The following is a 15,623-nucleotide window of genomic DNA, read 5'->3' on the forward strand; positions in this document are numbered from 1 at the left end:
CTGAACAAAACCTGTAAAATCTAACTCCAAATACATCAATATCATCAGTGAAGAATGGTAGGATGAGAGACAGAATTTGGGCACCGAAAATGCTTTATCTCTAGCTCACCAAAAAAACTATGAAAAATAAGACTTTTCACACCTGAGCCCAAGATCTTGATAGACACCTCCTTTTCAGTAACCAGTTGTGACAGAAGGTCAGTAATGACTTCTTTAGTCGGTGGTGAATTATCTTTGAAACAGACCATGGAAACCAGAGCTATGAAAAATGCATCACACCTCTTGCGAAAGATGGCATTTTTTTCAACAGCTTCTCTGTAAAAGTCAAGAGCACACATTAATAAAAAGTAATAGGAACATACAACTGAACACACAAGCAGCTGCATAAAATGTTTTCCCTAATGGCCTAGCCCTTGTGCAAGTCTACAGAATGCAATTTCAAAGTCTGCAGATGATTCAAAAATCGTACGCATTGTAGACTGTGATGAGCATAGTGCAGATCCTCAAAAGGACATTTACCATTTGATGGAATGGGTGGGCAGGTGGCAGATGAATTCCAATGAGAAAAAATGTAAGGTGCGTAGTTTGGCAACATGGAGAAACATTATAAACATAAAAGGCATAATTCGAAAAGGATCGCAAGAGCAGAAGGTTCAGGACGGCTATGTCGATTAAGTAATTAACACGAGCAAAGAGGTCATGTTGAACTCGCATTAGATTATATATACTACTCTGGTCTCAGCTGGAGTAGGGAATCCAGTTCTGGGCGCCACACTTCAGGAAAGAAATGAAGGTATCAGATAGGCTATGAAAAAGATTTACGAAATGGTTTCAGGATGAGGAATTTCAATTACAAAGACACAAAAGTTAAACTGGGAATGTTATCCTTGGAAAAAATGTAGAGAGGAGATCTGATAGAGGTATTCAAAATCATGAGAGAACTGGATAGAGTAGACAGGGAACAACTTCTCCCATTCAGTAAAGGAGTATCAGTGAGAAGGCAGGGATTTAAAGTAACGGACAAAAGAAGTGAAAGCAACATGAGAAAAAAGGTGTTTATTCACAAGTGGCCAAGATCTGAAATATATTGTTGGACAGGTTCGACTGAAGGACTCAAAAGGAAAATAGGCTGTGCTCGTACTAACAAAAACATGCAGGATTCCGAGGTAAAGGCGAGACAACGGCATCAGGTGAACTGTTTGCTTGGAATACGATCTAAAGGTTCTTCCTGCGCTAGAACAACTGTGATTTAATCATTTCTTTTACAGTCATTCTTATAAATGATGAGCCCAGAAAGTGCAATTTTCTTTGAGATTGTATTCAAAGCATTGTACGATTTGCAGCAAGTGAAGATGCAGAAGTGAATACAATTCTGTCTTAATTGACATATTAAGACAGCACTATTTTGCACAACAGATGCTAAAGTTTGTGTAAATCAACAGGGAGTCATCACAAATCAATGTGAGCGATACAGTTTTGGTCTATGACTAGTGTGTTATACAATCAAAACATGGTGAGGTGGGAAAATCAAACAAATTTCATGCAAACAACTGACTCAATTTTAATTTAAAAGAACACTTAAAACCAAAAACTACTGATATTTCACTTAAATGCGGGCACTTGCACTAGAAGTTTGGATGTTAAGCCTCAGTTGCATTACTGAAGACTAAGGGCGTGCAAGGATTCACATAACAAACGTGCTGCAGTGACGACAAAACACTCCTTAAAAGAAAAGCTGTTGCTTGATTAAGTGATCTGAACCAGATGCAGTCGGTTTGGGATCTGGTTCGGGTTCATCATTCTAAAATACCTCCTGCAAAATTGTAAAAACAATCACAATACCATGAAATTACTGATCCACATATGTAAAAATGTTTTTAGCACCTTCTCAGGGGCAGGTAGGGTTGGGCCTTGCCAGTGACGCAGCAATCAAGGTGACCATTTCTGAGCGTAAATAAAGGAACACTTTGCCGGAGGGTTGGGAGACAGTGTTTGTGCGGATTGACAAGACCCATGGAGTGGCCTCCTTTAAAGACCAGCAACACCCCATCTCCTTTGCATGTCCCTCCTTCCCCTAACTCATCCCTTTCCCCCTTAGGCCTGCTAGACATCTCCAGGGGATATGCCAGACACAACACTCCTTGCACCCTGGGTTTGATTCTCCGAGGATCCCAACCAGACCAAATTCAAAGAATTACCTAGCCTGTCCAGCTCAAATGCAGCCAATGGCCTATACTCCAACTGGACAGAGGTAGAACAAACTCCAGGATGGTCCTGGAATACCCAGCACAGTTTGTCACCTTACTTATATCACATGAAATATAATGAAACAATAGAATTTTGATTGCTGTCCTTTATTTTAACTTCTCCCAAAAGACAAATAATAATACAACCAATCTTTTTTCCAACCTCTTAAACGTACCTTATTTCTTCAGATACCTTCACTTCAAAGTCGTCATTCACAGTAGTTAAACAGAGTGGGCACAACATCTGGCCTGGAACAAGACACTGCTTTAAACAGTCTTGACAGTAAATGTGATCGCATGGAAGCAACACAGGTTTGGTGAGCTGTCCTATGCAAATTGGACATGGTTCCAAGCCAAATCTGTAACAAAACAAACAGAGCATTAAAATAAAATTAAATGTAGATGTTATAACATGGAGAGAGACGGCTGAAGTAAACCAGCCTCTGCATTTGCAACACAGTAAAATTAAAACCTAAAATTAAAACGACAATTCCTAAGCAGTCTTTTCAATAACCAATGCCAGACTCTGTGAATAATCAATTCCACACACCGATTTACTGTTTAAACTAAACTCTTAGCAATATACTAACAATACAATAACTTTAGCATAGCAAAGTTAAACAACAATGTCTATGCTTTAAACCCAAAACTTTGTTTTCAGGTGCATTCATACAAAAGACAGAGACAAACAAATAACACATAAGGCTTAAACAAAATAACAAAAATGGTGAGATTACTTAAGGGGTTTTCACAATATGTTATTCCACAGGCATGGGCTTAATTGATTTTCTGAGGATGCTGACTGGGGTCATCTTTACAGTTCACTCAGAGAAAGGCTATAATATGTATAACTTAAGTTTTCCTTTCTCTAAGCTCCCAAGAGCTGTTCATGGAAGGACAGGCAGACAGCTTTCAAATCTTCATGCAGTGGCATCAAAAGCTAGGCTCTTTCTCACAGAAAAAAAACAGTCCAAAACCCAGTTCAAAATCTGATCACTCACTGACAGTCTCCTCCATGAGGTCCCAGTTACCATTCAATAACTGCCATCTACTTGAGCATTACGTCTTTTCCAGACTTGCTGGAACCAATTCCCAGATATTGATCTCATTAGTAGTCAATTTCTGCCATCTGTTTAAGCATAATGCTCTTCCCCAATAACAAAGGTCTGTAAAACCTTTTGATTAAGAACCAATCTGCAATTAACTTCCAAGCCTGGCCTCATGAATAACAAAAGCTTGTTTGCTATATTTTTCTTTTTTTAACACTTGATGTTACCCACAGTCCAAATGTCATCTTTAGTTCACAGGTCCAAACCAAAATTGATAAAAGAATAAAAGAAAAATAATTAAAAATCAGCCAGAGCTCTAACATAGAACTGCAGAGAAGTCAGGAAGATGATGGCAAGTCCACACAACAGTTTTGCCGTTTAGTTTACTGTAAGGGCAGACACTTTATCTTATCACATTGATGTGGACTTTGGTAAGAGCAAGGAAGCCAGTAAAAATCTACCAGAAGCACAATTTAGGTCAAATTGGGAAGGCTGCACTAGTTAGGACTGCTGAAAAGAGCACTTCAGAATCAATGCACAAATATCATATTTCTTTCTAATATTTCTATTAATCACTGATAGACCAAAGAAAAACTTATCTGAAAATCAAACTCTTGGAGATTCCATTTCAAATTTTCCTTTCTTCAAATATTTGTTTTATCTCACAAATGTATTAACTTGTTAGATAATAAAAAAAGGGTCCTAGATAATTCCTCGTTTAAAAGGTGAAATCTGGTGTCATTATTATAATACACTTTCTGCATAAATTAATGTAAGAAGTATCCAGCTTAATGGACTTGGTATTCTATCTAATTTAAAATGAAGGCTTCTAGACTATACAAAAAGATCTTCAAAATTGTGAGGAGATTTTTCAAGGTGGAAACTTAGCCATAATGGATTACTTTGATGAACCATGGCCAAGAAGGGACACAGTACCATTAACAGATACAGCAAAGGCACCAATCTACAGTCACTTATAGGTATAATGTATACACCTCATTACTATAATACAAAATCTCATACCTAGAGAAGGCCTGTCCTGCGCTTTCCTTACAATCCCTTAGAATCTTAATCACAGCCTGTAAGGGATCTCGAGTTCTTACATCTGAATTGCTGTGCAGACTCTGTAAGAGTAGAAAAATAGACTTCACATCAAGTTGTAAATAATGGTAACAACAAAAGTAGAAAATGCTGGAAAAGCTCAGCAGGTGTGGCAACATCTGTGGAGAAAAATCAGAGTCGATGTTTCAGGTACAGCAACCCTTCTTCAGAACTGATGATATCTAGGAAAAAGAGATAGCAAGGTGTAGAGCTGGATGAACACAGCAGGCCAAGCTGACCACAGAAGCAAGAAGGTTGACATTTTGGGCCTAGACCCTTCTTCGGTCTAGGCCCGAAACATCAGCCTTCCTGCTCCTATGATGCTGCTTAGCCTGGTGTGTTTATCCAACTCCACACCTTGTTATCTCGAATTCTCCAGCATCTGCAGTTTCTATTATCTCTCATATCCAGGAAAAAGTTGTTTTTTTTGTAGAAGATATGGTCTAGGGAGGGAGTAAGGAGTAAACAATAGGTGGAGCTAGAGCCCAAACAGACAGAAGTTGGACAGTCAAAGGAGTGCATAGCAGTCAGCTTAGTTTTTACTGGGGACTGTTCAGCCAGAAAAATGAATAGCTACTAATGGGGACTATGAGTGGCTAACGATGGGTTGTGTGTGCTAGCATATCTTGTGATAACAAGGCCTGGTATCTGGGGTAGGGTCATGGAAAAAGGTACCTCTAGCCCTAAAACTGTTGCACGATATTGAGTCCAGAAGGCTGCAGAGTTTCCAAGCGGAAAAAGAGGTCCTGTTTTTCAGCTTGCATTGAGATTCACTGGAGCACAGCAGCAAAACTGAATCAGAGATGCTGGCCAGGGACAAGGTAGCGTATTGAAGTGGCAGGCAACTGGAAGCTTGGGGTCTTTTTTGTGGACAGAATGCAAGTGATCTGTGAAGTGGTCGTGAGCAGCAAATGCAATCGACTAGATTCAGTGAAGTGTACGTAAAGTACTGCTTCACCTAGAAGGTGTATTTGGGAACCCAGATACTGAGGAGGGATGAAGTAAACAGTCAGGTATTACACCATGCAGGGGAAGGTGCCAAGTGGCTATGGGGGTATGTTGGGAGCAAAGGAGAAGTGGACCAGGGTGTCCTGGAGGGAATGGTCTTTGTGGAAGGCTGAAAAGGGAGGGGAGGGGAATGTATGTCTGTTGGTGGCATCACGCTTGAGGTGATGGAAATGGTAGCTAATCATCTTTTGGATGTGCATGTTGGTGGGAGGACATGGGGACCCTATTGCTTTTGTGGTAGGAAAGACAGGGGTGAGGGCTGAAGTGTGAGAGATGGGTCGGACCTGGTTGAGGGCCCTGTCAACTACACTGTTGGGGGATCATCAGTTGAGGAAGAAGGTGGGCATTTCTGTGGACTCCTTGTTGAAGTTGGTATCGTCAGAACAGATGTGATGGAGACACAGGAACTGGGAGAATGGAACAGAACCTTCATCGGAAGCAGGGTGTGCGGATGTACAGTCAAGGTAACTGTGGGAGGCTGCTGGCTTATAATGGATATTGGTGGCCAGCCTATCCACAGAAATGGAAACAGAAATATCAAGTAAGGAAGGGGATGAGTCAGAGATGGACATGGTGAAGGTGAAAGCGGGGTGGAAATTAGAATCAAAATTGATAAACATTTCTAATTCCAGATGAGAGAGGAAACAGTACTTATGATATGATTAATATACCAAAGAAAGAGTTGTGGATGGGGGCTGGAACAAGGATGTTCCACATACCCCAGAAGAAGTCAGGCATAACTCGGATCCACGTGGACCATGGCCACCCCTCTGAAGTGGAAAAACAGCATCTCTTTTTCCGCCTGGGGACTCTGCAACTTTCCGGTCTCAGTATCAAATATGATAATTTTAGGGCTTGAGGCACCTTCTCCCATGTCCTTACCCCAATCCCAACACATCTGGCCTTGTTATCACATTTCCAGGGTCCAGGCCTGAAACATCAGCTTACCTGCTCCTTTGATGCTGCTTGGCCTGCTGTGTTCATCCAGCTCTACACCTTGTTATCTCAGATTGTCCAGCATTGGCAGTTCCTACTATTGTTATCACATGGTCTGCTATTACACATAACCCTTTGTTACCCACTAATAGTCCCCATTAGTAGCTATTTATTCTCCTGGCTGAACATTATCTATTCCTTTGTCTGTCCAGCATTTTCTTCTCTCTCTTTGGGCTCTATCTCCACCTACTGTTTGCTCTTAGTCCTCTTCTACCCTATATTCTGTTTTTCCTTAGCTACCATCAGTTCTTAAGAAGGGTCACTGTACCGGAAGCATTAACCCTGATTTCTCTCTACAGATGCTGCCAGGCCCGCTAAGCTTTCTCAGCTGTTTGTTCCTGATTTCCAGCATCTGCAGTTCTTTCAGCTTTTTTGTAAATAAAGGTGAGCCATTTCTACAGATTTGTATAAGGTTAATTTTTAAACCATAAACTGGTAGGTATCTTGCCACCTTACCTTCATTACGGTAAAATCATTAACTTTTTCATAAACTTCTTATAAGATCAATGTCAAGTTAATGCTCAGACTAAGCAAGATCATGCTCATTCGTGAGCTGATCCTTCAGTTTGAATAACTAACATATTAATCATTATTCTTAGGTCACTAGCTCGTCAACGTTAAGTTTTAATTGTGCCATACATTTTAATGGTTTAACTGAAGGAAAACCACAGATGCACTTATTTCCACAAACACATGAAATTATTCCTGTAATTATGAGACATAAGAAACAAAGAGATACCTTTCCAAGGTAACCAGCAAATTTTGTAACCACGTTCTTTAGTCTGTCGTCAATTTCTTCAACTCCCAGCACCACATGCTCCACAAAGAGTGACAATGAAAATATTTGACTCCATCCCGCTCTGAAATACAATCACCATCACCGACTAGGCAAAGGTAAGAGGTTCTTCTTCTAATTGCAGTAAGTATTTATTAGGTTTACAGTGAAGAAATCGAAAACTTGATTTGTTTTAGAGAAGTTAAAATAGTATCAGAGATAATGGGAACTGCAGATGCTGATGAAGGGTCTAGGCCCGAAACGTCAGCTTTTGTGCTCCTGAGATGCTGCTTGGCCTGCTGTGTTCATCCAGCCTCATATTTTATTATCTTGTTTTAGAGAATGCTAGTCATTTCTAATCATCTTATCTTTGGTCCCTTAAATCAATGAACTTCAAAATAGCTCTTTACAGGAACGTTATCTCATAAATACTTCATATTCAAAAGAATACTCTTTAACAGTTAAAGAATATAATCAGAATCTTCATGTCAGATTGGATTAAGAAACTTAATAGAATAGTAGCTCAACCTGTGTTCTCCTTTTACAGACAAAAAATGGTTTGCTATTATTATAATTCAATTTCTCAGGGCTGTCCTCCACATAACAAATAGACGGTGAGGTAATTACTAGAAACTTGGTGGCACAGTGGTAGCGTCCCTAACTGTGGTCAGAAGGCCCAGGTTCAAGTCCTACCTGCTCCAACAGCGTGTCATAACATCTTTGAATAGAATGATCAGAAAATATCTCCCCTATGAGGCAACTGTAATTGCCAAGATGAACACAGTACTGTTGAAACAGACATCGTTGGTGAACAGTATTACAAAGCACTTTGACATTTTCACCTGTGAAACCAGCCCTTTTGCATACATAACACTGATACATGTTAAATTTTATATTTGAAAATAATTGTAAGTCACTGTTCTGGATACCTACGTCTTCTCATGGAACTGAAATAGCTAACTGTTGCATGAATGGTGGAAGCAAAACGACCATTTGTTACAAATTATTATTTAGTGCATTCTCTCTTCTTAAGACAAATTCTGTTAAGGAGAATCCAAAGGGATTTTACAAATACATTAAGGACGATAGGGTAACTAGAGAGAATAGGGTCCCTTAAAGATCAGCAAGGCTGTCTATGTGTGGAACTGCAGGTGATGAGTGAGATACTAAATGAATATTTTGCATCAATGTTTACTGTGCAGAAGGATATGGAAGCTACACCACTTGGGGAAATAAATAGTGACATCTTGAAAAATGTCCATATTATAGAGGTGGAGGTGTTTTACATCTTAAAATAGGGTGAAATAAAGGTAGATAAATCCCTGGGACCTGATCAGGTATATACAAGAACTTTGTGGGAAGCTAGGAAAATGATTGCTGGGTCCCTTGCTGAGATATGTGTATCAATGATAGCCAGAGGTGAGGTGCCAGAAGACTGGAGATTAGTTAACTTTGTCCCACTATTTAAGAAGAATGGTAAGAAAAAGCCAGGGATCTATGGATCGGTGAGCCTGACGTAGGTGGCGAGCAAGTTGCTGGAGAGGATCCTGAGGGATAGGATTTATATGTATTTGGGAAGGCAGGCACTGATTAGGGATAGTCAACGTAGTTTTGTGCACAGGAAATCGTGTCTCAGAACAAAGAGGATTAACAAAGGCAGAGTGGTGGACGTGATCCAAAGGAACTTCAGTAAGGCGTTCAACAAGGTTCTACATGGTAGACTGGTTAGCAACATTAGATCATATGGAAAACAGGGAGATCTAGTCATTTGGATGCAACATTGGCCTGGAGGTAGGAGACAGGAGGTGTTGGTGGAGAGTTACTTTTCAGTTTAGAGGCCCATTACCAGCAGTGCGCCACAAGGATCGATGCTGGGTCCACTACTTTTTGTCATTTACATAAATGACCTGGATGTGGACATAGCAGGTATAGTTAGTAAGTTTGCAGATGACACCAAAATTGGTGCTATAGCGGACAGCTAAGAAGACTAACTCAGAGTACAACTGGACTGAAAGCGGCATTTGGTAAGCTTGCCTTTATTGACCAGAGCATTGAGTATAAGAGGTGGAACGTCAAGTTGCAGATGTACAGAACATTGATTAGGCCAGTTTTGGAATACTGCATGCAATTCTGGTCTTCCTGCTACAGGGAGAATGTTGTGAAACTGGAAAGGGTTCAGAAAAGATTTACAAGGACGTTGCCAAGCTTATAGGGTCTGAGCTATAGGGGGTGGCTGAATGGGCTGGGATTATTTTCCCTAGAGTGTCAGAGGCTGAGGGGTGACCTTATAGAAATTTATAAAATCATAAGGGACACAGATAGGGTGAATTAGCCAAGGTCTTTTCCCAGGGTAGCGGAATCCAAACTGGAGGGCATAGGTTTAAAGTGGAGGTGAAAAATTTAAAAGGGACTGAAGGGGCAGAGGGTGGTGCATGTATGGAATGAGCTGCCAGAGGAAATGGTGGAGATTGGTACAATTACAACATTTAAAAAGGTATCCAGGCAGGTATATGAATAGAAAGGGTTTACAGGATTATGGGCCAAATGCTGAATATCTTGTCAGCATGGATGAGTTGGACTGAAGGGTCTGCTTCCATGCTGTACAGCCCTATGACTCTATGATATTCTGGAATGGCAACTTCAAAATGAAGCGACTTCCTTCTGCAACTTCATCTTTCATTATATTTTCCCTTTGGCTCCCAGGTTTGTCACTTTCACTGCTCTAAATGTTTAGGTTTTAACAATGCTGCAAATGAACAAATTTGCAAGTTCATATTATGAATTTGCTGCCACCTCGATACAGCTTCAGGCCTTGCTTATTTTTCTCTACATTCTTTCTCTCAGTACTCTAACCAATAGCTTGAACTTTGTTAAAATGTAATTTAATTCTGAAATTCCTCAATCAGACTAGGCTGTTCTCTTAGATTACAATATAAGACAGGTGCTAAGACTATGCTCCACAATGCAATTGTTTCAATGTATATTTATAAAGTCATCAACAGCTTAGAAAGAGGCCATTCAGCCCATCAAGCCTTTGACCACTCAGAGCAACTCAGTCAGCCCCAGTCCCCCTGTCGAATTCCTTTTTAAATTTACGTATTTATATCCAAAATTTATATGTTTCAAGTTAATGCTTCCAGTTTAGAGTTGCTGTTGTTTGTGTCATGCAACTATTGCTGGCTTTTCAGTTTCATTCCATTTATGTATGGAAGCTGTATTCTCTGATGAACTTCTAGATTTTAAGTACATGGCTCACAGCTTCCTCAGTACTCTACACAAGCTTTGAGAAATTTGCATTTTATGTTAAATCTAACTCTGATCCTTCACTGCTCTGTATTTTGTTCAACTGCCATTAAGTGACTTTTGCCTCGCTTACTGCATGTTTGACACTCTGAATGATATACCTTTGCTAGTCATGAAATATCACCAAATCCATTCTTGCCTTTTCTGGGTTCTTGCATGAGTGCATGCTTTATAAACCTCCACACTTTGTTGATTTTCCATTTGCTGCAGAATAATTTGTAGCAGTACATCTGCTGTAACTCCATTCCAAGCAGATACTAAGCTCACCTGAATGGCATACCAGCTCTAAATTCCATGGCAACCATTATTTTGCTGGCCATACTCTAACCGCTACATTAAGTTTCCACCGTGCATTGTTTGATCTTGCTGATTGCTGATATGGCATTTGCTGCCAATTTGCCTTTAATTGAATCTGAAATACTCAAGTCTCTCCATGGTTTTACCTTTCCAAATGTCTAACTTGCTCCTAGTTTACTACCATTCAGCAGCACTGTGTTCTACAAATTTTGACTGTTGTAGTTGTTAGAAGCTCTAATCTTAAGATGCAGTTGAGGAGACATTTTTTCTCAAGAGTGTTGTGAATCCGTGAAATTCTCTTCCCCAGAAAGCAGTGGAGGAACAGTCATTGGATACTTCTAAGGTTGAGTTAGGCAGATTCTTGATTAACAAGGGAGTCAAAGGCTGTGCGAAGTAGACAGGAAGTAGAATTGAGGTCACAATGCCATCAGCCGTGATCTTTTCAAATGGCTTGAGCAGACAAGAGAGTCAAATGACCCATTTCTCCTCCTAATTTGAATGTTTGTGTGAAACGGTCCGTGTAAAACACTCTCTCTAATCCTCATTAAAAAGTTTTGAACCAAACTTTTAATCATCCTTCCTAATACGTCTTCCATGGCTGAATCTCAGTATTTGTCCTATCACTATGAAGTATCTAGTGATGATCCTCATACATTAAAAACACTTTACAAATGTTATGGTAATGTAGCTATTCAATGAGAAATATCACTGGCCGCATATTAAACAGATGTTTAAATTATTGTTGCAAGAATTTCCTTTGGGGATACCAAAGGAACAAAACAGAGGGCGGCTACAGTAGCACAAGACTGGACGGTCACTGACTGTAACATGCAAATTTTGTTTGTTTTGAACAAGAAATTAAACAAAATGCTTCTGCAGAAGTAACCCTTATGATTTCACATTATTTTGTGGACTGTCATAGGTGTTAGTTCATTTTAACAACAATTTCTATCAATTAACATTAAATACACAAAAGAATAACTGTGGGAGAACAGACCTTTAAATATACAGCTGTAAATTCAACTTATGCTAGGTCACTGATTTAAAATACGGTTTGCATGCTTACTTCTTTGAGAAGTGATCCAACCAAGCCTGATTTAGAGAAAACATTTTCTAGTGCTTTACTAAACAGATGATGAGAATAGGAGATAGGAGATGAGTTTTAAAAGTGGAATGTGAAGAAAGAAAGAAGTAGCAAAGTACAGCAGCTTTGAAATAGAATATCAAACAAGATACAGAGCCAATAATTTAAGGACCAGCCACCTAAAATGAAACAGCAATAACTTGTGGTCTTAGGATTGTAGGTTGAGAGCTGCTATGTGTGGCACCTCATCATTACATGAGAATAAACTTCATTGTTGATAGTTATAATAGCAATTTCATAATTCTTTAAAATAGCAAAGAATAACCTTGACTTTTGCACAATCACAAATCTTAAATCTACTTTGCAATATGTCATACCTCCCTTAAATATATATACCACCTTCTTTTCAAATCCTCAAACAGTTTAATAAAATAATTCTTACTGGACATGATGAACAACAGATGATTTTATCCCCTGGCATTGCAGGAATTCTTCTGTGCAAATAAGTTCAATGGGCATCTGCAGACTGTTCACCTTCTGCAACCAAGCTTCAGGTGACATTTCAGTGCGTGCAGATTCTAGCATTTCAACGCAGGCAGCTGCTGCGTAAACATCGATGACCTGTTTTAAAATAACAAACAGTAATTAAATGGGTGTAAAAGTTTCACTGTAGGCATTTTACATAAATGATGGGGAATTAGTTAAGCATAACACACTGTCCTGAATTAAGTGAAATAAACAAGTTTAGAGAGTGCGGAGATTACTTAAAAAGCACTCCTATCAGAAAGATATGCCATACTTAGGATACATCAATGTTCTAGTAAGGGTGGCTTGCATCCCAGGTTGTTAAAGGAAGTGAGAGGGGAGATAACAAAATGGCCTGCCTTAATTTTCAAGCCTTCCTGGATATGGAGAGGTACCAGGGTATGGAATGTCAACTTTGATTTCTTTATTCATGAAAGGACAATCCTATCAACTATAAGCTAGTTACGTCTACCATCCCTGGGGTGCAGGCACATGGACAGGTTTGAGTAAATTAAGGAAACCCTTGACTAATCTAATTCAATTTTTTTATCAAGAAACAGCGAACGTAACTTTGGGAATGTGGTGCATGTTGTCAATATGGATTTTAAGAAAGAGTTTTATGAGATACCAAGTAAAAGAATGGTCAAGAGAAGTAAGGCTTATGAAATAGGAGGGCCAGTGTCCAAGTACTTTAAAAAATTTGGCTTGAAGTCAGAAAACAACATTTCATGGCAGATAGCTGTTTAACCATCTGGAGGATTACAAATTTAAAAGTTTGAAAGTTGTTTGAACAGTTGTTCAGGATCATCTTGCAAAGCAAATGGCAAAGGTTGAAGACGCAACAGCATGAAGAAAGGTCAAAGAGGTGCAGGACTCCCACGTGACCATACACCAACAAACACACTGACTGATGACTGATTACCTATCTGGAACATAGACCTGTTTCTTTTAATACTTTTTCTCCTTTGCCTTTTCTTACAGCCCTTCTTTCCCTCTCCTATCTGTGGGCTCCAATCTCAAGAATCCTCCTTGTTCTAAAGGACTACTAGAGAGGGGGAAAAATATTTCATGGAAAATCTTATTTCTTCTGCCGACGATAAATTTCATAGTTCATGACTTTGGAACAGTGATTGGACTTTGAAAATAATGTGACTTGGCATGTCCTAAGGATAACGATAAGATGCTATACAAATGCAAAACTTTCTTCCTAATGGTTATGATTGCGCTGAAATATTGATAAGCATACTCACCATCTCTCTGCTTTCAGCTTTCTGAATTTCATTGTTCAGTCTCTGTAGAAGCTGTAGAACTGAAGGTTGCACTGCAATAATTCGTGAAAAATTCTGAAGACGATTTTTGAAATGCTGATGCGCAATGTGCACCCAAAATATAGAGAGATCATCCCCAATACTGTACTTTATTTTCAGCTCATTTACACAGGATATCAGTGCTCCTTGAAGGAACTAAGCAAGACATGCAAGAAATGTTAAACAGATTTAGTAAGTATCACAACATATTTAATAAATGTTTTTTCAAACATCTCTCTGACTTCACTACATAATACTTTATACAACATTAGGTATTCTCAAAACTTGTAACCTGTATCCAATATGAGTGTCCAGCCAATAGTTGAAGAACTGTATTTCAACTTTCCTTTTCTCAATCCTGGTCTACGGTGGTAGGGGCTATGTAAACGGGGGTCTAAGCATTGCTTTAGGGATCCCACTAGGAAACTGGATATCACTGAACAGCCTTGTCTGTGCCACAATAAACTCTGTAGTAGCCACCGCGACCGAAGTTACAAACGCCAACCAAAGGCAAAGCAAGCAGATGTTTGCTGGCATAAACAGAGCACAAATACCTTTTGAGATAAAATGAGTGCTTAGAGCTTGTTCAAATAATAATAGTAATAATAATGAGATCCACGATCCACTTTTAGGGTGTCAGGATATGTATTCTGACCGCCCAGCACTCACCGCATTCCTTAAAAAGGAGTCCAAAGGTATTGTAAAATGTGAGGCTGGATGAACACAGCAGGCCAAGCAGCATCTCAGGAGCACAAAAGCTGACGTTTCGGGCCTAGACCCTTCATCAGAGAGGGGGATGGGGAGAGGGAACTGGAATAAATAGGGAGAGAGGGGGAGGCGGACCGAAGATGGAGAGTAAAGAAGATAGGTGGAGAGAGTGTAGGTGGGGAGGGAATAGGTCAGTCCAGGGAAGACGGACAGGTCAAGGAGGTGGGATGAGGTTAGTAGGTAGCTGGGGGTGCGGCTTGGGGTGGGAGGAAGGGATGGGTGAGAGGAAGAACCGGTTAGGGAGGCAGAGACAGGTTGGACTGGTTTTGGGATGCAGTGGGTGGAGGGGAAGAGCTGGGCTGGTTGTGTGGTGCAGTGGGGGGAGGGGACGAACTGGGCTGGTTTAGGGATGCAGTAGGGGAAGGGGAGATTTTGAAACTGGTGAAGTCCACATTGATACCATATGGCTGCAGGGTTCCCAGGCGGAATATGAGTTGCTGTTCCTGCAACCTTCGGGTGGCGTCATTGTGGCACTGCAGGAGGCCCATGATGGACATGTCATCAAGAGAATGGGAGGGGGAGTGGAAATGGTTTGCGACTGGGAGGTGCAGTTGTTTGTTGCGAACTGAGCGGAGGTGTTCTGCAAAGCGGTCCCCAAGCCTCCATTTGGTTTCCCCAATGTAGAGGAAGCCGCACCGGGTACAGTGGATGCAGTATACCACATTGGCAGATGTGCAGGTGAACCTCTGCTTAATGTGGAATGTCATCTTGGAGCCTGGGATAGGGGTGAGGGAGGAGGTGTGGGGGCAAGTGTAGCATTTCCTGCGGTTGCAGGGGAAGGTGCCGGGTGTGGTGGGGTTGGAGGGCAGTGTGGAGCGAACAAGGGACTCACGGAGAGAGTGGTCTCTCCGAAAAGCAGACAGGGGAGGGGATGGAAAAATGTATTGGGTGGTGGGGTCGGATTGTAAATGGCGGAAGTGTCGGAGGATAATGCGTTGTATCCGGAGGTTGGTAGGGTGGTGTGTGAGAACGAGCGTGGCGTTCTCGATCACTGTGGGGGGAAAGTTGCGGTCCTTAAAGAACTTGGACATCTGGGATGTGCAGGAGTGGAATGTCTTATCGTGGGAGCAGATGCGGCGGAGGCGGAGGAATTGGGAATAGGGGATGGAATTTTTGCAGGAGGGTGGGTGGGAGGAGGTGTATTCTAGGTAGCTGTGGGAGTCG

General features: G+C 40.7%; 1 protein-coding gene across 8 annotated transcripts in view; it reads right to left on the reverse strand.

Annotated features, from left to right (window-relative positions):
* Window positions 1-15,623, reverse strand: part of LOC125463570 (E3 ubiquitin-protein ligase rnf213-alpha-like) — a 205,762-nt gene that overhangs the window by 51,463 nt on the left and 138,676 nt on the right. For all 8 annotated transcript variants that reach the window (XM_048554962.2, XM_048554967.2, XM_048554969.2 and 5 more), the window contains 6 exons: window positions 13,635-13,847; window positions 12,302-12,480; window positions 7,140-7,260; window positions 4,319-4,419; window positions 2,423-2,605; window positions 143-315 (listed from right to left, as the gene is read on the reverse strand). In XM_048554962.2, coding sequence (XP_048410919.2) covers window positions 143-315; window positions 2,423-2,605; window positions 4,319-4,419; window positions 7,140-7,260; window positions 12,302-12,480; window positions 13,635-13,847 — 970 coding nt within the window. The remainder of the gene's footprint in view (window positions 1-142; window positions 316-2,422; window positions 2,606-4,318; window positions 4,420-7,139; window positions 7,261-12,301; window positions 12,481-13,634; window positions 13,848-15,623) is intronic.

The sequence above is a fragment of the Stegostoma tigrinum genome, chromosome 22, assembly GCF_030684315.1.
Source record: "Stegostoma tigrinum isolate sSteTig4 chromosome 22, sSteTig4.hap1, whole genome shotgun sequence".
Taxonomy (NCBI): Eukaryota; Metazoa; Chordata; class Chondrichthyes; order Orectolobiformes; family Stegostomatidae; genus Stegostoma; species Stegostoma tigrinum.